This window comes from Cynocephalus volans, chromosome 5 (genome assembly GCF_027409185.1).
Source record: "Cynocephalus volans isolate mCynVol1 chromosome 5, mCynVol1.pri, whole genome shotgun sequence".
Lineage (NCBI taxonomy): Eukaryota > Metazoa > Chordata > Mammalia > Dermoptera > Cynocephalidae > Cynocephalus > Cynocephalus volans.
The window spans coordinates 32,718,488-32,740,407 of record NC_084464.1 but is presented as its reverse complement, the minus strand read 5'-3'; the positions used below and the strand labels follow the sequence as shown (position 1 = coordinate 32,740,407).

Below are 21,920 nucleotides of genomic sequence, written 5' to 3'. Positions count from 1 at the left end.
CTGCAACTTCCTGCTATGAAAGTTACTTTAACTTCTGATTGACTCCATGCTGACTAATTCTATTTAGTCAGGGCTGGAATTGTCCTTAATATCCTGATGCATAACCTACAATTTAATCTTGTCATTTCCCTTCACATCAAGGTTGTAGTCTCAATCTAAATTGGGGTTCCCCACCTCCCTGAATCCTAGAATATAAATCCATTGGTTTATTCAAGTTTGAGTTTTGCCTACCTGGGCGGTCTTTTTCAAGCACACTCGCATTCAGGTGCACACGCCTGGGACTTGGAATTGCCCCTACCCCATTCTAGACCAGAATCTCTGCTGTGTGTGACACTGCAGCAGCCAGGCTACATCCACTCTCCACTTCCGTTTCTGCCTCTCACCATCTGTCCTTTCAATCTTCCGAAAATGGCTTCAGAAAGAAAAAATAGCTTTTCAAGATCTGACCCTTCGTATTTGCTTCTCCTAGCTAAAACTTGTTTCTCCCTCAATTAGATTATAAACTTTCTCTTACTGACAGGAATTATATACCTTTTAAATTTTGGACTCCAGCACCTAGAACAGCGCCTGGCATACAGTGATTACTTTGTGTTCGTTCAAAGAATGAACAACTGAGTAAATGAACAATTGTTTTCCTTAATGAGCATTGAATGAGTGAATACAATGAACTTTTCTGCAATAATCTTATTTTCTCTTACTGTTACTAAGATCACTTTTTAAATTTTCCTCAGTGTAGAGCTTGTTTCTAAATAATACTAGGGTAAGGTTCTGAATTATAAAATATTTACACATCATCTTTTTAAAGGATGCAGCCCTACGTGATTGATTCAAATTAATCTTGTCAAAATTTCTCAATGGCTTTTGTAAAGGGGCAATTCTTGTTTTATTTGCTAGATTTTTTCCCTCATCGATGGTCTCCCTGAAAGAAGGAACATATCTGTACTGTTTTGTTCAGCTTTTATCACTGGCTTTACTACAGGCATGACCACCTGCTGACCAAATATGCAGACAGCGGCTATGTTGGATGACAGCAATCAAGCACCCAAGTGCTGGGTAAACAGGACGCTACACAGAACTAAAGAAAATGAAATGCAAAAATGTAAAAAAAAAGTCAAGTACAAGATGAGGAAGATGAGGACAACACCTGTGAAAAAGCCTGAGCTCACATCTCTCTGTTGCCTTTGGGCATTTAAAAAAAAATTTTTTTTAGGGCCGAGCTGCGGGTTCGGATAGGAATGGGCAGTGCACTCACTGGCTGAGTACCGGTCACGAAAAAGACAAAAAGAAAGAAAAATTTTTTAAACCTCAGACTACTCATCTGCAATGTAGAATATTTCATTCAAATATTTATGAGGTGCTTATTATGTGCCAGGCACTCTTCTAGGAACTGGTGGCACAATAGTGAACAGTACAAAGTACCTCTGCTACCAAGCTTACAATCTAGAAGGGGAGATAACAGATACATAATGTGATGTAGTCTTTGAAAAAAACATAGAACACTCATACAAAGCACTTAAAATAGCAGCTGACCTTCCAATAGCCCAAAAGTGGAAACAACCCAAATGCTCATCAGCTGATGAATGGATATACAAAATGTGGTATATCCGTACAATGGACTATTACGCAAGCGTAAGGAGGATTGAAGCATAGATGCATGTTAAAACCTGGATGAATCTTGAAAATGTTAAGTGGAAGAAGCCAGATATAAAAAAAAGGCCACATATCATAGGATTCCACTTATAGGAAATATCCAGAATAGGCAAATCCATAGGGACAGATATCAGATTAGTGGTTGCCAGGGACTGAAAGGAGGGGATAGGGAGTGACTGCTTGAAGGGTACAAGGTTTCCTTTCCGGGTGATGAAAGTGTTCTGGAACTAGAGAGGAGATGATTATACAATGCTGTAAATTTATTAAATGCCACTAATGGTAAATTTTATGTGTATTGTACCACATTAAAAAAATATAGTGCCTGACATATTTTAAGTATTCTTTAAAACTTACATATTATTTTTATAGAAAAACAAAAAAACCCATCTCTCAAACAGGAAATTACTTGGGCAAGTAGTATATGATTAAATAGATTTTTAATCACTGAATGCTATGAAGCCTTTGAAAAGCACGAACATGATCTGTAAGTACTAACACGGGAAGATGTCTGAGATATATTTAGTGAAATAAAAAAGCTGCAGATCAGCATATACGGTATGATTTATATTACATCATGTTAAAATACACATGGCCATGTAGACACCTGTTAATACATGGCTAGAAAACAACTGAACTGGAGAAGGGTAATCTAAGAAAAATGAAAACAGTGTTTCTCTCTGGGGTGAATAGGATGGAGGGGCCCGGCAATATTTTTGTTTGTTTGTTTTTACTTCATATCCTGCTATATTGATGTGTGTGTGTGTAATACATAGCACTTGAATGATAAATTCAGAGTGAACGGTGTGACACAGCAGTCAAAAAATCCAAATCTGCTCATAGAAATATAGAATCCGGAACATGGGAGGTAATTACCAGACTTGAGAATGGAAATTGATTGGCTTCATATGAGGAGGACAACTTGACTTGTCACCTTCTCTGTGAAAATCTTCCTCCAGATGCCTGGGCGTGGCTTCTGCAGGTGTCACAGGGACATGGCAAGTGTTGCGTCGCAGAGTGCAGAGTGCACCACAGGTGCTCAACAAATGTGTGCTCAGCCCGTCCAGAGTCCTGAAGAACAGGAAAGGCATACAGGGTTCTGAGCCTGTGTTCAACCTCTCTCCTTGTCAAAGAATGTCTTTAAAAATGAAATTTACGTAGAAGCATAAGATAATATTAAGAAAATCCATCCACAAGTCTGAACTCTTAAAAAAAATCATTTTATTGATCCATTACCATACAAAATTTATTCAAATTACACCCATTTGAAGTGGTAAGATCACAGCTAGAGAACAGGTCACCCTGTAACAAATCTATTTACAAAATCCATCATAAAAGCTTTTTTTGTTGTTTTTACATTATAGTACATATTTTCTTTTTTCAACTAGCATACAACACAAAGCTAAACTGATTAGTAGTTTGTCTACTCCCGATTTTGGGAGAAATACTTCCTTTTTTACAAAATCACATACCCCGTAGGAAAAGAAATTCCCACACCCTGACAATTGCCACCCGACTGCAACGCATCTTCCTTCAATCCCTCCTTCTCATACACACAAGTTGTCATGCACACACTGAGTTCTTATTTTCTTTTTCCCCGAAAGCTAAAGCTTTAAATACTGCAATTTTATTTACAGGATCTACACATACAACAAAACTGAAAACAAGAACCACAACAAAAGACACAAACAAAATAACACTCTTAAAAAATTACAAACCAGCTAGAAAATATTCTGGCAGTGTTTACAAATTAATTGCTATTTTTGTACAAAATTGCTAAATAATGAAAATGGGAGTACTACATATCAACTTAAATAAAACGATTGCTATGCACAACTCTGTACATACAAAGACACACCTAACACTGTTTGACAGCTCATGTGTTGCCCTTTATACATTTTATTTTCTAAGGCTCACGCAGTCATGATTCGCACACTTGTAACTTTTAGCCATTTCATGTGTGAGCTTTAATAGCAGCAACTCAATGGTACCAGGAAACCTGCATACTTAGTACTTAAAGTAACACAAATACTGTAGTACTAACCCACTTTGTGTGCCAGATACTATGCCAAAAAGAAAACAATGAATGTGAACAGAATACGGTATGGACATCTAATTAATGTACACCAGTTAAGCCCATTAACTGGAAAAATCTTATGCATGAAGGAACTTTTAAGACTTATTAGTATTCCTTTCATTTTTAAAACAATAAATACGGCATTACATTACGAAAAGGTTCAACGAGAAATTCAACAAAACACACAACAACATAGCCAGGTGAGTTCAGTCTTTCGACTTTGGAAAAAATCAGCTTTGTGCAGCTGGCAAAGAGAATTACACAAAGCTGGAAGCAGAGGCAGCTAACCAGATGAGATAAATATGGGAAATGGGGAAAAGCTTGGCATAAATGGTTTCCCACACAGGAAAAAACCCCACAGTGCATTTCCAGTAGGCACTTAACACAAAGCTCCCTCTCCCTCCCCCACCCCTATGCTTCATCTTGGACCACACCGATATTTTGTACCAAGTCCAGTGTGTGTGAGGGGAGGAGGCTGGGGACGGAGGCAGAAGAAGAAAAAGGAAGATAGTCTGCACCTTTGTTTTTCTTCCCAAACATACACCCATGCATACCCACACAAGTAGTTTAAAGTGCTGGTGTCATCTGGCTTGACCCCACCACCACTTTGCATATTGTGGAAATCTACTGAGAGTAAACTGGCTGGGGTGCTTATGGTTTTTTGTTTTTGTTTGTTTCCTAAGGGATATTTTCAATTCAATTAAACACATGAGTCGAGTGCCTACTATGTGCCTACCACTGTGTCAGGCACATAGCATTTCAATTTAACTGTTCGTTTTGAGGTTTGTTTTTAATAGGACTCCCCCATTTCCGCAGTCCTGAGCATCCAAAGAATGGATTTGAGGTACGATGCCACATTCCCAGGGGAAGACGGCCATTGCCACCTGCCAATGGGAAAGCCATTCTTGGACATACTGGTAGGATTTGCAGCTGACACAAAGCCTCCAACTTGGGACACCATTCCTGAAGAGTAAAGCAAGAGATGCCCTGGCATTCTATCGCTTCATTTTCCACATCCTGACTTCCCTTGGTCCAACTCACTCCTTCATAGAGGAAGGGGACCAGGTTCTGGCCAAGACTCTTCCAGACCCCAACACAGTGGGAGTTCCTTATTCTTACCAGCTTAAGGAAATGCCATCAATAGAATGCCACTCACACAATGGGGACGTCTTTCTCCCTAGAGGCCTTTCCATCTGACCCCATCCTGAGAAGTGGTCTCCCTGAGTGCGGTGTAAGAGAGCCCTTTCCCCGGTTCCAGGGGCCCGGGAAGCCCAAGGACGGAGGGAACTATGCCTGCTGCTCCTTGGGACTGTTATGTCATCTGACCTGGTTCTCCTTTCCAATGGGCCACCCATGGCTCGAGCTCCAGGAATGATTCGTTCCATGCTCCCCCTCTGGGGAAAGGAAGCAAGATGGGACAGTGCTTCTTGCAGAGGCTGGTAGACCTTAGATCACACAGGTTTAGATGCTCTGATCAGTAGAGGTTCTCTCCCTCTGCTTAAATAATATGAATTTGCAAAAAATGCTTCAAAGTAAACAATTAAATTGAAATGGTGATGGGTGCCACAGGAATGCTTAAATGGCAGCTAAAAAATAAAAAGTCTAAAACGATCCACAAAGAATTCCTAAGTAGGCATTTGCTACAAATCAACTGGAAACTCACAAATACGTTGGGGACAGGGGAGTGGGAGTGGTTTATGGAGACAGGGAAATCCACAACAGCTTAGAGTGGCAGAACTCTACTAGTCTTCTGTATCTGCAACAAGTATTTGAAAACACGTTCTTCATCCGAAAGGCTGTGGAGGTTCTCTTGACCTCCTAGCAGGACACACAGTCCATAGCTTACACTGAATTATGACAGTAATTTAAATATTCCTAAGAAGAGCTGAAGAAATCCATTTCATACTTTTGCATGACTTCAAGTTTGCATTTGCTGCAGTTCCATTCCATATTAGCAGACCCCAAAGACATGCATTCTGTGGAGAAGGCACGGCTTGAAATGCTATTAAGGAAGATTGCTGTTTTCGAGTGGGCCAGGTGGCCAGACCCCATTCTACAGCCCATCCGTTAGGCACAGCAAGCCAATCCAGGAGGGAGGGAGGGAGGGAGTACAGGTGAGAGACACCTGATTGCACATTTTCTCACTTGCTGACTCATCCAGGAGATTTTGGAGCCTGGGGCAAAGCAGGGCTTTCCCAAGGGAGCCTGCAACTGTGCGTTTAGACAATTTGTTTAACTTATTAAAACGTCAGCTTTGTTCTGAAGTTTGTAGTTTACTTCATGATACTCTCTTGAAGGAAGAAGGTAGGAAGGGACAACACTGCATGACATGTTCTGGTTCCATGATAAAAAAATAATCGGTTTACGAGGAGAGTTCACACAAAGCATAATCAACTACACATGAAGTCTTCCACCAGTGGGAGCTTTTCCAAATCATAAGCATCAAAGAGATCGCTGATGCCTTCTTCCTCCCCAAGGCTCAGCAGATAGTCCTCTTGGAGCAGCGGAGGCAGTAAGTTCACAAACGGCCCTTCTAGGTTGGAAGGAATTTGGTCCTCGGTCTGCTGTAAAAGGTTGGCTGGGGAGGCCAGAGGAGAAAGGTTTGCCATAGAAATTGGGCAATCACTATGTCCTGAGTTGGTTGAAGCCAAGTCTGAAAGGAAAACATTAGTGGAAACAAAAAATAAGTTAGGAGAAAATCAAATTGATTTTCCTGGAAGAACGTATTTGTTGCTATTACAAAAGCATGTACCCCCTGCTAATGACATGACGACTTTTTGATACAGATCACCTTTGATGCTAACCAGCATGAAAGAGTGACTTGTGGCCTTTCCTTGTCACAGTCAACTCACTCATCTTTTAAAATAACTACTGTCAGCAAACAAGAGTACAAACAGCTCCAAAGACGAGAGGACAATAAGTTCAAATACTTTTGTCCGATACCTTGTCATTGTTTTAAGAAAAACAAAACAAAACCTGTACACTGAAAAGATAGCTCCTGAGTAGAAACTCACCAATTTTTAAATTAATCTTTTTTGAAAAATCAGCTTATTAAAGATACCTCTACTAATCCATATAATAAGACACGTCCACTCTGAATTTCTGTGGTGAAAAAAAGATGGTCTTTTGTTTTATCGTTTCAGGTGCTACATTTTTTGCTCAGTATTAAATCAAACCTATTCATTTAAACCACTCCTATTCTTGCTGCTATATTAGGAGATAGTAGAAAAAAATTAAATACATATCCCCGAGCTGAAAGTTAAAAAAAAAAAAAAAAAAAAGTCATGCCTTGGTATTCATAGGGGATTGGTTCCAGGAGGCCCTTGTGGATACCAAAATCCACATGTTCCTTAAGTCCCTTAATGCTCATGTCCCTTAAGTCAGCCCTCTGTCCTGGAAAGATCAGCATTCGTGTATTCAACCAACCTCGGATGTGGAACCCATGGATACAGAGGGCCGACTGTACTGCCAAGAGCTTCCTCTGCTCTAGGCACAGAGGGGAAAAGAGACATTAGATTTACTTTCCTGGGGTTTTTGTCCCATATCTTCTCCCCATCACACTGGGTGGAAAAGACAGACAAAAATTCTCCGACAGAGGCTTTTCTCTCCAAACTTTGTTCATTTCCTTCTCTACTCATCTCTGCAGCACTGCTGAGAGGTATGCGGCCAAGTGTAGTTGATGACCCACCAAGATGGTCCACAGCTGCACTCTTCATGTCAGCTGCTTCCCAGAAGGAAATGCTTCTGTCTACAGCAAAAGCCTGAAGGGACTCTGTAAGTGGGTGCAGGAACCATTTGCCCAAGATCATTATTTTACTCTGTAAACCACTCAGAATGCCTTTAAAAAATGTTATCTTAATAACAATCGAAGTTTTTGTTTCTTGCCTAGACTTGTGGCTCCAGTACAGGATCCTTCCGGTCACCTTCATTTCTAACATAGTTTCCAAAAGACAAAAGTGGAATTTTACCTTTGGAAATGGGTTTAGTAATATTCCCATTGTGGTCTTGGTTGTTTGTTTTCATTGGACTGTGTGTTTCAGTCTCTTCTGGACACAAGTAAACCTCAATGGGTCCTTGGGTACTCGCCAAATGTATCTGTAGGCTCTGTGAACAGAAGTGGGAGAAGTTCAAACCAAAAGTTCTTTTAGCAGTGAAAGCCATAGTAATTTTCATCTAAAAATGGGAAGTAAGGGTAGTAGTGTCCATTGTTCATCTTGCTTCTTCGCTGGTGGTCTAACTCTACCTATGACTGTCATCCTCTAGAGCAGGGGTCTGCGAACTATAGCCTGAGGGTCAAATCCAGTATACCAACTGGCTTTGTAAATAACGTTTTATTGGAAGAGAGTCATGCCCTTTTCCATGGTTTATGTCTTGCCTCTGGCTGTTTTTGCATTACAGTGGCAGAGTTGAGTACTTGAACAGTCCTGACAGAGACTGTATGGCTCACAAAGCCAAAAGTACTTACTGGCACTTTTAAAAAAGTTTGCTGACTCCTGCCCTAGAGAAAGAGAGCTTTTTTGGGCGGTCAGTCCATAAAAATGGCACTATGGGGGAGGTGAATTGTGCTCTTTAAATATATCCTTTTTTGGCAAATTATTAAAAGTTTTTTAAGTATTCCAAACCCAGTATTTTCATGTAATTGTTCCTTTATGGCAGGCCTTTTTAATGTTGATCTTTAATAACCAATTGATGAATAATACTCTTAAGCACTAAGAACTGCATTTATTAAGAGAATGCAGTATACTAATAATTTAAAATTCTTCTTCATCTGGATCATAGAGCTATTATTATCTTTTAAGGTGACCATCTGATTTCTTAAAAGTAAACATATTACAAATGATTAAAAAAAATTCTTATATGTGCTAAGGTAAGTTAGGGGGATACTTGAAAAACCATTTATATCTCTATTCATGATGGGGACAATACACAGGATAATCAATATACCATTTCCAAAGTGGTTCAAATTGATCAGAATCACCAGATAACAAATTATGAAAAAGAAAGTACAAGAGGGACAGGGCATCATATACCACTTTTCATTGAATGCCCTGCAAGGTTAAAATTTGACTTTTTGGACACTCAATCAAAGTGTTAAATCAAACTGTTAAAATGTTTTTAAATTTAGGGATAAGTAAAATAAATAGGAAAGAATTATCAAGTTTTCAGGAAGGGACAGACTTTAACCCCAAGTCAATGATTTTTCAACTTCAGGCATTCCCAAAGATCTTTGCAGATGGACAAAGATGCCGTCTCCTTACCTCCATTGGGTCAGGCACTTCAAGTCTTGTTTCTGGAGGGGCTTTCACAACTATAACAGTTTGGTCTTTAAGGCCACGTGTTTTTCGAATATCTTGATATGTAACATAAGCTAACGTAAGGAGTGTTAAGGAAATCTTCCATCTAATTGCCTCAGTTGTAACCATCATGAAAATGACAAAATTAGAAGTGTGGAAAAAATTAAAGTATTTTATGACTTAATATAAATAAATAAATAAATAAATAAATAAATAAATAAATAAGCCTTCCCTTTCAGATCTTCAAATATATGGGGTCCCTTCATGAGTCATTTGTGTCTGGTTGATTTGCTAAACAACAAAAGAAATGTATAGCTTTATCCTGCCCATTTCTAAAAAGTCTATGGCTATTTAAAATATTAAAAATATATAGAAGAGTTAAAATAAACTATTAAAATCAAAACCCATTTTAGAACATTCAAAATCCTCTCTTCTAGCTAAATGAAAGTATATATAAGGAAGTGATAATGTTTGAGGTAACGGGGGAAAAAATCAGTAGTTGCCAGGGTTGCAGGGGAGGGAGGCAGGGAGAGACGGATGAACAGGTAGAGCACGGAGGATTTTAGGGCAGTGACGCTATTCTGTATGTACCATAACAGTGAATACATGACTATCTATTTAGCAAAACCCATAGAACTGTAAAACACAGAGAACCTTAATGTAAAATTGAGTTAATAATAATGTATCAATATTGGTTCATAATTGTAACAAATGGACCACACTAATGTAACCTGCTAATAATAGGAGAAACTGTGTGTATGTTGGGGATGGGGAGTGGTTTGAGAACTATCTGGATTTTCTGCTCAATTTCTCTGTAAACCTAAAATTGCTATAAAAATAAAAGCTATTACTTAAGGAAATAAAACTTATTTAGGTCAGAGATTTGAAAATCAGGGTTGTTTGGAGCACAGGTATTCCATGAACTCTAATGAAGTGTTCTGTCACTCAAATTGAATAATGGCATATTTCAATATGCAGAAAAAAATTTAAGCTCTTCTAACCATAAATTTTTTGAAACTGCAGTTACTTCTATCTGCTATTAGCACATGTTGGCAGCCACCACATGAATGAATAAATAGCAAATATATTAGTAGAGAACTTAGAATACTGCTCAGGCAGACAGCTTGTTTTCTTAAGTGCACCTGGGCTTGTTGTGATTACATATTGCTAATAGATAACAGTGTCATTACTTCTCTGTTAGAAAAATTGTCCTTTGTGTGATATTATTAACTCTACCAAAATTTCAGTGTTCACAAGGAGGAAAGCAGCTTCCAGGTGTTCTGCAACCTGAATGAATTTGAGAAACATTGATTTAGGGAAAGAGAATAAAATAGTATTTCAGCACTCTTGGTAGTTACTTCTAAGCACTGAACAATCCTTTTAAGTGTCCTAGCAACCAAGCCTAAAAGGATATCATGAAAGAATATGGCACTTACTACATGACAATGTGAGCTTGACCCTTGGCACTAAACAGAATAGGTTGCATGGCTTTCTTATATAAGGGACATGGAGTAACATAGTAAATAGACAATGTCTTTAGCTGTTTTTTTTTTTTTTTTTATGAACCCACAAAAAAATGCCTAGGATAAAATAGCAAATAACAAATCAATGAAGGCAGTTTGGCAGGTAATATAACTAACTGAGTCTGTGATCTAACATGTTTAATATAGAAAAAGTACTTAGAGAACCTAGAAGCTCTAAGAGCCCTTAGAATATTAGCTTCTTATTAGAAACTGAAGGAAGCTATGAAACTACTCCCCAGGAAAAAGGCAGCGAACACCTACACAGAATCTGCGTGCACATTTACGGGCATCTATCACAGACTATCTTCTTCAAGTCTCAACAGTTGAGACAATAGTCAATTCAGTGTCAAGCTTGATAGTGACTGCTCTTATGGGAATCTGGGTTTTAGGCCACCACTTATCCCATCAAAGAAGGCAACCAATGCCTTTATAGAAGACTGAACAGTTTTGAATTTTTGCTGAGAACAATGGGGAAAACTGATAACCAGGTACTTACCCTACAACTCACTGTCAAAAAGCTATGTGACAAGAACTTATTAAAATAAAAACTCATCTAGAATTAGTCAACATGCTACAGGAAGGAAAATTTCAACACATTTGTGAACAAGCTGTACCAAACTGGGAAATGATTGATGAGTTGAAATGAATTGTGCAAACATATTTTCTAATCTTACAAACTTAAAAGTGCTTCCTTGTGGCTCCCTCCTGAATTTGCCTCTTAAGTTGGCAATCCCCTGCAAGGAAGCTTTCATTTTCTGCAACAAAGGCCCCAGAGAAAGCTTATATAGGTAACAATGCTATGAGCCACACATTCCAGAAAGCTGACAATTGTGTGTTAACTACACAGCTCTCCCACAATGGGGCTCTGAACTCAAAAATGAATGAAACAGCCCAGGTGTTGTTGGTCTGATCCCTGTAAACCCACTCTGGCCCCCACTGCAGCTCAAATCATCACACCTCTTCTCCATCTCACTAATTGTCAGCTGACAAGATTAATCCTTTGGTCAACAGCAAATGAACAATTGCAGGTTTAGAAAAGTGCCTGAATTGAAACTAAATGTCCCCATACCCTCCAAGGGAAGACCTGTTAAATATGAGACACTAGAAGAATCTGAGAAGGACACATCTTATTTTTATTACCTAACAAAAGTAAACATGAAATCATCAAATGTTTGGAACTAAAATTAGAGATGGGATAACTTAAATATCGTTTGTGTCTTCTACCAATAACTGAGAATACTTGCAAATTCTCTTGCTGACATATGAAGCAATCTCTCTCTTATTTTGTCTGTAGTGAGATGAAAAAGAGCGAGTTTTCCTGTAATGGTCAATAGATTGACAGCAAGTTGAGAACAAGAATTAGCTTTTTGTATTTTTATTTCTGAGGACTAATGTTTATAGATAAATTTAGATTTGGGGGTACTTCTGAAATAAGTTTTTGGTAGTGGGAATCAGCATAATGCACTTTAAAAGTTACAGTATGACTTTCCTATAGTCTTTTTAAACCGTTCAACTATAGCCCAATCAGATAGTTTCAACAAATTCCAATTGCTACAATATCTGATGAAAAGAAAATAGAATGTGAGAACCCCAGCAGTGACAGCTCACACCCACCAAAAATCTGGGAAGCCAAAGACGAATCTTAATAGTGTGGCCTTACGCCACGAATGTATCCGCATGCCTCAACCATACATGGATAAAATGCTTTTAAAGAAGCAGTTCCCACCTGGCTATCAAAATAGATAATGCCGGGATCCAATCTCATGACTATCTTACAATAAATACTGACTTCTTAGGCAAAGCTAAATGGGATCACACACAGACACACATGCACACACTCATTTATAAGAAACCAGAGCAAAAATCTACCTTGTGTGTAAATCAGATTGTCAACTCTGGAAATAGCCTAGAAGGCACAAACCCCCAATGAACCGGTAGCACAAAGGATATCTTTGATTCTCCGAATCCTCGGTTAACAGTTTGAGGTCCAGGGTGCAGCTTTGGATCAGTTCATCTAATTTCTTCTCTTCCTGACTGAGCTCGGTCACTTCTTTTGACAGGCCTTGACACTGGGCCAGCATGCCCCCATCCTCAGACAGACTGCAGCCCCTAGAAACCCGAACACAGACTCTATATGGCTATTCATGAGGGGGAGAGGAGGGAGGAATGGTTCCTTGGGTAAATGTCCCCTCTTTACATAGGTCACACTGCTTCTTAGCCAAGTGTTAAAATTAGGACATTTATACATATTTTTTTTCCATAAATGCTGTCCTGCGCTTTTCACACCATTGAAATTAAATGAAAAAGCACTGCTATTTTCAGGGTTCTTTCCTCCAGGGTAGGCCTAAACTTCCTCAGAAGGCTCAAATTCAGAGGGCAAAAGGAAGCCATCTGCCACCCCCACCTCCACCCCACATGCCTGGGGGCTGGGAGAAAGAGGGAAAAAGGATAGAATGATATAGAAAGATAGAAAAGATGACATGGTGCAAAATTCAAAAAACATCATCCCCAAACCATAAAAGACCTAGATAATTTCTGAGGGTCTTTCTGAGGGTCAACAACTAAAAAGAAAAGGAGGTAAAGGCAACAGATACGGTATATGCAAGAACAGAGACCAGTGCCCAGGAGGTTTCTCTAAACTACAGGCCAAAATGGGTTACCCAACTGTCACAGAATTTCCAAAAAGCACAAAAAAGATGCCCCTTCATTTACCAGGTTTGACCTGGTACTTTTTACAAAGCCATTCCAGGACAGATTTTTTTCCCTTTCAATATGCTTTAATAGTTCAATTACTGGCTGTTCGATGCACTATCCATAATTCACAAATGACATTATCATAACGTTAATCATACAGGTGGGTGCACAGGTAACAAGTGTTATCACTCCTACTTTGCAGAAGAAATTCAGGCATTTAAGACTTGCCTTAATTTACACAGAAAGTGAGTTAATTTGCTATTAAAACCATGGATAAAGATACCTTGTGACTGTGAGATTGTGTATATACACACACATTTGTTAATATACAGCTGTATTTAATTTTCAGATTCTTATTAGAGACAAGCCAAAGACATGTGTAAGCATCTATCAGATCACAACTGTGAGCACACACAGAGACTTCAATGTAACAGATGAACAGCAATGCTGGGGCCTGTTTAATCCAAGATCCCCTTGCTTGATGCTTTAAAAATAGCAATCTTTTTATCTCTGACAGTATCTAAACAGAAAGTCTCTTTGTAAAGGGACTCTGAACTTCTGGCTTAGAAGTTGAGGAGGGAAGAGAGAATGAGAGAGTAGAAAAGAGTAGGAGAGAAAAGAAATGAAGTGTGGGTGTGCAATATGGAAGTGGGAACTGGGAGAAACTGAGGCAATCTGAAATGGTCCCCTTAGAGCCAGGACAGACTCCTACTCACATCCACTGGACGTTGTTCTTAGACTTCTTCTTAATGAGGTGGATGCCTTCCAGGACATTGGTGATATCATAAATCCTTCTCTTTTGCACTTTTAGCACCTCTGCTGCCTGGTTCAAATCCAAGACCCCATCGGGTGATTGGCTCAGTAGCTGAATGAACTTCTTGGTGAGCAGACCAAGGGACGTATCATACCGCGTTTTTTCTGAGGGAGATTTTGGAGCTTAAAGAAAAACAAAAACCGAGCAGGTGGGGGGATAGGGGGAAGGGTAAAGAAATGAAGGGTTTCTTTGCAGTTAAGCAAGCCTTCTTTCCCACTGCAGCCCAAGTATTAGTATCTGAAGCAAAGCTGTTGTTGCTGTTGTGTTTGGCAAGTCATAGAAGCTATGAAATTGCTTTATTAGAAAAGGAAGGGACAATGAGAATTCCTGTGTTTGATTAAAGCACTTGACTTTGAATTTCTCAGTAGTTTCTACATTGGCTTACCCTACTCAGTGGGTCTAATGAAGTGTCTTACACACAGCAGGTACTCAAAAATATCTGTTCAATGAATGGATGAATATAGCCTCAGGGGATCAGCAAACATGGGCCCTACCCTAATGGATCTGGGCTATGAATCGCTCCAGCATTCCAGGACAGTGGCCCACACACACCCATCTCAACTGGCCTTTTGGACTCCAGCATCTGTGTGTGTGTGTGTACCACTTGTTCACCAATTTTTCAAATAATGCTTCATTTTGATGAAGAACATCTGAAAAAGTCTTTATATCAAATCTCCCCAAAATTCCCTTATTTAATATTGTATTTATTCCCTTATAGGTGTATAGGTCAAGGTTTTAATTTAGCATTAAACACACAATTTGTGGATGGCCTAATGCATAAACTACAGGAAAGGAGAGAAAAAAGTCTCACTTAACCTTTGCATTAAATGCAGGCACACAAAGGGACTATTTAGCTATTTCTAACCTACTTCTCTCTCTCTCCACCCCCAAAATGATGATAGCATTTGAAAGGGAAACAAGCTACAATTTATTGGGATCAATCAATTTGTATGCTACCATACAGTGGAGCTGGAGATTGAGGTTGGCACAGAAATTACTGACTCTGTCATGGTTGGTTGACATCTAGTTAGCCTCAGACTCTGACGTAATGCCGTTAAGTTAAAATTATTGATTATAGAACGATACCAAAAGCCCGTATTTTGAGTTGGAAAATGAAACTGTACACCATTAAAGACGCCTTCCATTAGATCGTTATTCAGGTACTGGAGTGACCCTGTAGCCTTTCGCTGGGTATCTGCACATGTTGTATTTATTTTTTTGGACAGGCACAGAAAAAAATGAAAAAGAGGAAAACATGCCAAAATTATTCACACCTTGGCATCTGTCCAGCCACAAGCTTTGAAAGTTGGGAATCCCACACCAAGGAGGATAAGGAAAGAGATGGAAGAATCCTTACTTTTTGGACTATCTGGACTTCGTAGTGCAGCTCTTCCTTTGCCCTTGGGGGTTTTTAAACCATCTGAGAGGTACTGATGACCGCTTTCTCCTAGCTCCAGCCTTCGCTTTGCCTGTAATAAGAAAGCACCATCATTGGTCACTGGTCATATGGACAATTAACAAGAAGGGAGGCTGTTTATGGTCTGCCCTGCCAAACGGTGCAGGCTTGCGCCAGCTCTCACACCCCTGCTCCACCCCACCCGGCACCTTGTCATTCCCTACAGCCAGGATTCTAGTTCTGCAGGCTGGGCTGTCATGCAAACCTTCTCTTTACCTGCAATGATCATCCATCCACACTCAGATGGACAAACCCAGCAACCCTTTAGCATTAGGTTCAGGAGCCACTTTGTTCATCTATTTGTTGACTCCACATACGTGCCAGGCATGGGGCTAGATGCTAGAACACTGCAGGTGCCGTGGAACTTCAATTGCTTTTCCCCAGAAACTATTCCTGCCTGTCTCCTATTCTCTGACCTGGGTTGGGCCCCTTTCCTTGTGCTTTCCCAAAACTCTGTGTTTACTTCTATCATAACAGTTATTTTACTTATTTGTTTCTTATTTCCTCAGAGGCAGGGACTGTTTTCCATTTATCCTTGTATAGCCAGTGCTGGGCACAGAACCTGGGCTTTTGTAGATATTCAATCACGCTCTATATAATCAACGAAAGAAAGAATGATTGGTAACACAACTAGCTGCAGACTACAAATGGTCCTCCATCAGAAAAATAAAAACAGGAGTCCTCCCTAATCTGAGGTTTCAGTTACCCACAGTCAACCACAATCTGAAAATAAGACATAAAAAATTCCAGAAATAAACACTTCATAATTTTCATAAGTTTTAAATCATGTGCTGTTTTGAGTAGCGTGATGAAATCTTGCTGTCCTGCCCAGGACGTGAATCCTGCCTTTGTCCTGCATCTCCACACAGTAGATGCTCCCTGCCTGTTAGTCACTTCGTAGCCCTCTCGGAGTCAGATTGACGACAGATTATCTTGGAACCACAGTGCTTATGCTCAAGTCACCCTTACTTTACCTAATAATGGCCCCAAAGTGCAAGAGGAGTGATGCTGGTGATCTGGACATGCCAAAGAGAAGCTGTTAAGCGCTGCCTTTAAGTAAAAAGGAGACCTTGGTACTCCTTGACTAGGGTTTGGCACCATCTGCCCTTTCAGGAGTCTTAGAATGCCCCCCCCCCCTCATTAGGGAGGATTACTGTATTGCAAACACACAACCTTGGGCTTCAACCAGTATCACTTTCTCCATTTTGTCATCAAACCTGGCACATGAGAAGCTCTCACCTAAGTTTTTAGTTTCATTCCATTTCACATAAAAAATATCCACGTAGTGTCCTCTAGGTACTGGGCACTGGGATTAGGGAACAGAGGTCAGCAAGACAGATAAGGGTTCCTACCTTCCTAGGGCTTAGAGTCCAAGACAGAAGACAGATTATTAAATAAGTAAGTACTAACTGTAGGGGTATGATGGGTATTTAGACAGAGTGGCTCCCACCAGACACCTAGCAGGGCAATGTGTATTTAGGCTTATTTTGGTGGAGATTTTCCTAATGAGGAGATTCACGATTCCAAAATAATTCCCCGTTAAGTGAAAACACAAGTAATAGCCTATGAGCTTCTCATATTTATCCACCTTTCCTACGGGAAGTTATCAGCTGAACCTGTTCTGTCCACTACAGTAGCCGCTGGCTGCTAGCTCATCTGAATTGACATACGCGGTAAGTGTAAAACATACCCTGGATTTTGAAGACTTACTACAAAAAGAGGGTAAGATACTTCTACAATTTTGATAGTGATAACATGTCAAATGATATTTTGGCTTTATAAAATATTATTAAATAAACGAAATAGTATTGAAATGATTACTCTTCCTGTTTCTTTAGAGACATATTTTTTACTGTGTGGCTTGCATGTGTGGCACACATCTTTCTACTGAACAGGTCCAAGCTAAACATTACTCTAAGGGCACAGAAAGGACAATTGGGCAATTAGCTTTCTCGACTTCATTTTCCCCGCCCAGCTATTCTGTCAAATCCTTGTGTGGGCCAGTTGTTTTGGTTGGCCCTGCAAACATACCCTCTTCAACAGGCTTAGGAGCTCCTCTTTAGCGAGCCACTCCTTCTTACGCACAGCCTAGGTGCATTTGTGCACACGGGTGACCCAGGCCTGGCTAATCATTGTGTTCCACCCGGTCCATCCCCATCACGGCACATGACCAAAGGTGGGTGAACAAAGGCCAACACCAAGATTTTTCTGGAACCACTGGCAAGAAGGGGGTGTGCCTCAGGAGGGTTTATAAGCTGGTAGCCTGAAGCTACCTGAGAATGAAGTTTTCCCAGGGAAAGCAAAGTGCAGAGATGGAGAGAAGGGGTTGGAGGCCATCATTAAAAACTCTGGCTCTTGTCACACTCTGGAGGCAACAGTTGGTCTTCTCCAGACTTTTCAGGTGCATTAGCCAATAAAATCTCCTTTTTGCTTAAAGTATTTTAAGTTGGGAACCTGGAAATGTGCTGGTTCAAGTGACAGCCTGTGGAAATGGCTGAGTCAAGACAGCTGTGGTGCAATGGGAAGGCGGCAGGCCTCATCAAGGAGGGGCAGAGTGTGTGGGTCACTTCTGTGGCCATCAGGAAGATGGTATGCATAGAGTCATTTGAGGCTGGCCCACCTAAAAGTAAAAAACCCAGCTTTGCCATGGGGGCCTTTTCTCTCTGTAGAAAGCAATTAAGAAGACAGAGAGAGGCTTTCCCCGCCCAGGCTAACAACAGAAGGAAGGCAAATTGGAAAAGGGTTTGGGACCCAGAACTCCTGGGCCCCTGAGGCTTTACTCCCCTTGAACCCTCACAGTAGGGTTCAACCCTCAAGAACTGAGCACTGGCCAGCAGGCTGGGGACACATTAGTTTTGCCTCTCCCGCCCAGGCTATTGTTTCCAATAGCTTTGAGGTAAAGGCCTATGGAAGCCATTGAGCTGTAGGCTAGGGAAATTCCCAGAGGCTGTTGCTAAGAGACTGAGATCTAACTTCAAGGATCAGGACTAGTAACAATGTGTGACTTTGGTTACTAAGCACCAAACCTTAGAGTTGACCAAATCTAAATACTAGATAGACAATCCACTAAATTTTAAAGACACTTTTATTGCTGGAGAATCACTAGGTCTGGAAAGCAAAGACCTACGACATGTCAGCCTCTAAGAAATCAATCACTTTGCCCATAAATCCATACCAGAAATAAACGAGCTAGGAAAGGAGAGCAGCCCCAGAAATTCCTCCAGACAGCAGAACTCGGGGTGGCCACGCTGGCTCCACAAACAAGTCATGTCTCCACCAAGTCACCAAGAACCCACTATCCCTGTCGAGGAGTGTAAAGCTACACGACTATGCCAGTTGTAGGGTTAGGGCAATGGCATTGTTAAAGCGATTCATAACTAAAGCCAAAACGTCTCATTATTTTAGTTACACGAAGTTTCCATTTGTATTGCCAGGGCTAGCGCTCAGACCCTTCAAACCCGTTGTACAGACTGGGTCACCAGACCCCTCACGTGCCAGGCTGGGTCACAGACCCCTCACATGCCAGGCTGGGTCACAGACCCCTCACACACAGGTCCATGCTAGGTAATTGGGAAAGATCCTGGGAGCTGTTGGCAGACGACAGGAGCTCAGTCCTCAGCAGTAGCAGCAGCAGCTTACAGCAGCGGTAGCAGCAGTGGTGGTGGCCTCTCGGGGCATCCAGGGGCACTGGTAGTAACAGCCTCCATCAGCAGTAGTGGCCTCCCAGGGCATTCCAGGGGCAGTGGCGGGGGTGGGGCAGTGGCACTGTGGATCAGAGCCACTCATCCTTTATCTTTAAGTCTATAACCCAGGACACCCGGGTGCACATGCACAATTACATTAGACAACAACCAAGGAACACCTGGGTGCACGTGCATATTTACATCAAATGCTCAGCAAGATTCTGAACATCTGAGGGGCCCTGACCATGTTCCTTCACTTTCCCTACAAGGAGGACATGACAGGCCATGGGAGGTGACCACTTTATGTCATTTCCCCTTTCCCAAATGGATGTTTCTGTTGGGTTGTCCTGTTATCTTTCCTGCATTGTTTAGTGAATAGGGAGGGGTAGACTGCACTTGAGAGGACAATACGTTACCTGTAGGTCCCAGACCCGAACATGGGTGCAATAACTGCACTCTCTTTTGGAGGATGGCTAAGAATTCTGGTATATGATGATGGAGCAGCATAATTTTAATTAAGTTAGCAAATTCAAGTACACATGCTTGATCAAACAAAAATCTAGACGGCAGGATTTAAGTTGTGCAGATGATCTCTACCTACCCGTCCCTGCCGTGGGCTGAGAACCAGGGCAGATGAAAACCTCCTCTCTCAGTTGTCCCGATTTTTGTTTGTTCAGTGTGAGAATCTTGCTGAATGGAGAGTTATTCTACTGTTTACAAGCAGATCTTCATAGCACATGGCTCCTACCAGTAAAACAACAAATCTAGCTGGTGCTCAACAGGACCACCAATTTGGTCCCAAGCACGGGTAGAGGCTGGGGATGTGAGATGCTAGGTAGATACCCTACCAGGCACCTTCCTGCAGTATTTTCAAGGGTAACTTTAACTATGAACAAGGTATGTACTAATTTTAGCACTTCAGACCCGTGTAAGATGACATGCCTCTGTCATGAAACAGTTGTACTGCCAAGCGTTTCTGAAAACATATATGTGGAAAGAAGCATAAGAATAACCCCTGGGCAGCTAAGCACTGGGCTGTGGGGAACACCCGTAGTTTCTGCCTGCCTGGCATTTGTTGCCCCTATTTTTTCCTTTGGTGAAGGAACTCTTCCACAGTTCCATCAGTTCAGGTGGTTTCCATCAGTCTCCAAGCCTGAAAACAAAAAACCCAAGATTGCTCAAAATCTTAGGCTGACCCTTCTCATAAGATTACAGAGGTGAGTACTACCATCCTGGACCACTGATGAGAGTATTCCAATCCCTCGGCAAAGTGTCTGGATTAAGGATGGGCTCATAACCAGGGAAGGATGTATCAGTCAATCCTGGGATTTATGTTGGGAACTACTGGGAATGGATTGGGTTCTTTTCACTGGGAGTTATTAGGCAAGTAGTACGTAAGCCTGGAGTTACTTGGGAACTAAGCCAACAATAAAGTAAATAAAGAGATGGAGAGAGACTGAGTCCTAAGGCCTTCAAGGGAGGTGCTAGATACAGCCTTGCCCAAAGGCTGACACACCATACTTTCATTTGTGTGAGTCAGCAAATTCCCTTTTTTAGTATAAGGCAGCTGAATTAGATTACTACCGCTTGCAATCAAGATTCCTGGTAGATAAAGACCTTTAGTGTTAATTATTATAAAATCAACATTTGAGTGCTTACAATATACTATGCACCATCAATTATGTTATCTCATTTTCACAACTCCATAAGGTAGTTGTTATTACTATTTCCTATTTTACAGGAGAAAACTGAGGTTTAGAGTGCTTAACTTTTCCAAGATCCCATAGCCCTAAGTATGCTTATTCAAGTCCATGATTATAACTACTTCATGAAAAGATTGTGAAAAACTGCAATGTAAAAATATTTGAAGTTATATTAAATTGATACCATCTTTATGGTAAACTTAAATAATTCTATTTCATTCTTAATTTTTAAAAACTCTTCTTTACGTAATAAATGTACAATGATAACTTAAGTAGCACAAGTGGGTATATATGGAAAGCAAACTTTTCTCCCACTCCTGATCCAATTCCCTTCCTCAAAGGCATAGACTATCCTTTCAGATAGTCTATGTAAACATCAGTACATATATAGACGTATACCACCACACCTTTCAAAAAATGTTTACACAAATGGTAGCCAACCACACATTATTCTATTAATAACACATCTCCAAGTTGGATCACCATCATATAGAATGACCTTATTTTTCATAGCTGCATAGTATTGTATTAATTAACATACCATGATTTATTTACTTAACCAGACATCTACTAATGAACATTCAACACTCCTCCACTATAATCATTTTCCTAATGAATATTCATGATGGCAATGTGGGGTAGGTATCATTATACCCATCTTGCACTGAGGCAGAGAAGTTAAGGATATACCCCAAATCTCAGTAAGTGACAGACACCAGGATTTGAACCCTGGTCTGTTCAAATAATGTGTCAGTGACCATGACTTCCTTGGCCTTAGTGAGATATCCCTCCTCTGCTTCCATAGTAACCTCTGGGCTGCCATTGCATAATTTTACCATCATGACAAATACACACTCCAAGTTTCCTCACTGGATCATAAGCTCAGGGCATAAGCAGCTTAGTTTCCCCAGAGCCTTGCATATGGCACGCACTCAGTCAAATTTGCTTATTTATTTTGAATGAACCAAGGAATAAATTCCCAAAGTCCCTTGGCAGGTAAATTACAAAGCTCCAATATTACCAACCTGT

At 40.7% G+C, this 21,920-nt stretch overlaps 1 protein-coding gene across 3 annotated transcripts in view; it reads right to left on the bottom strand.

Moving 5' to 3' along the window:
* Nucleotides 1-2,844: 2,844 nt before the first annotated feature.
* Nucleotides 2,845-21,920, bottom strand: part of E2F3 (E2F transcription factor 3) — a 70,582-nt gene continuing 51,506 nt past the window's right edge. For 2 of the 3 annotated variants that reach the window (XM_063096671.1, XM_063096672.1), the window contains exons 2-7: nt 15,407-15,518; nt 13,952-14,171; nt 12,492-12,650; nt 8,983-9,097; nt 7,693-7,828; nt 2,845-6,377 (exon numbers count right to left, since the gene is read on the bottom strand). In XM_063096671.1, the coding sequence (XP_062952741.1) occupies nt 6,115-6,377; nt 7,693-7,828; nt 8,983-9,097; nt 12,492-12,650; nt 13,952-14,171; nt 15,407-15,518 (1,005 nt within the window). In that variant the 3' untranslated portion in view covers nt 2,845-6,114. The remainder of the gene's footprint in view (nt 6,378-7,692; nt 7,829-8,982; nt 9,098-12,491; nt 12,651-13,951; nt 14,172-15,406; nt 15,519-21,920) is intronic. The other variant, XM_063096673.1, reaches the window with a different exon arrangement.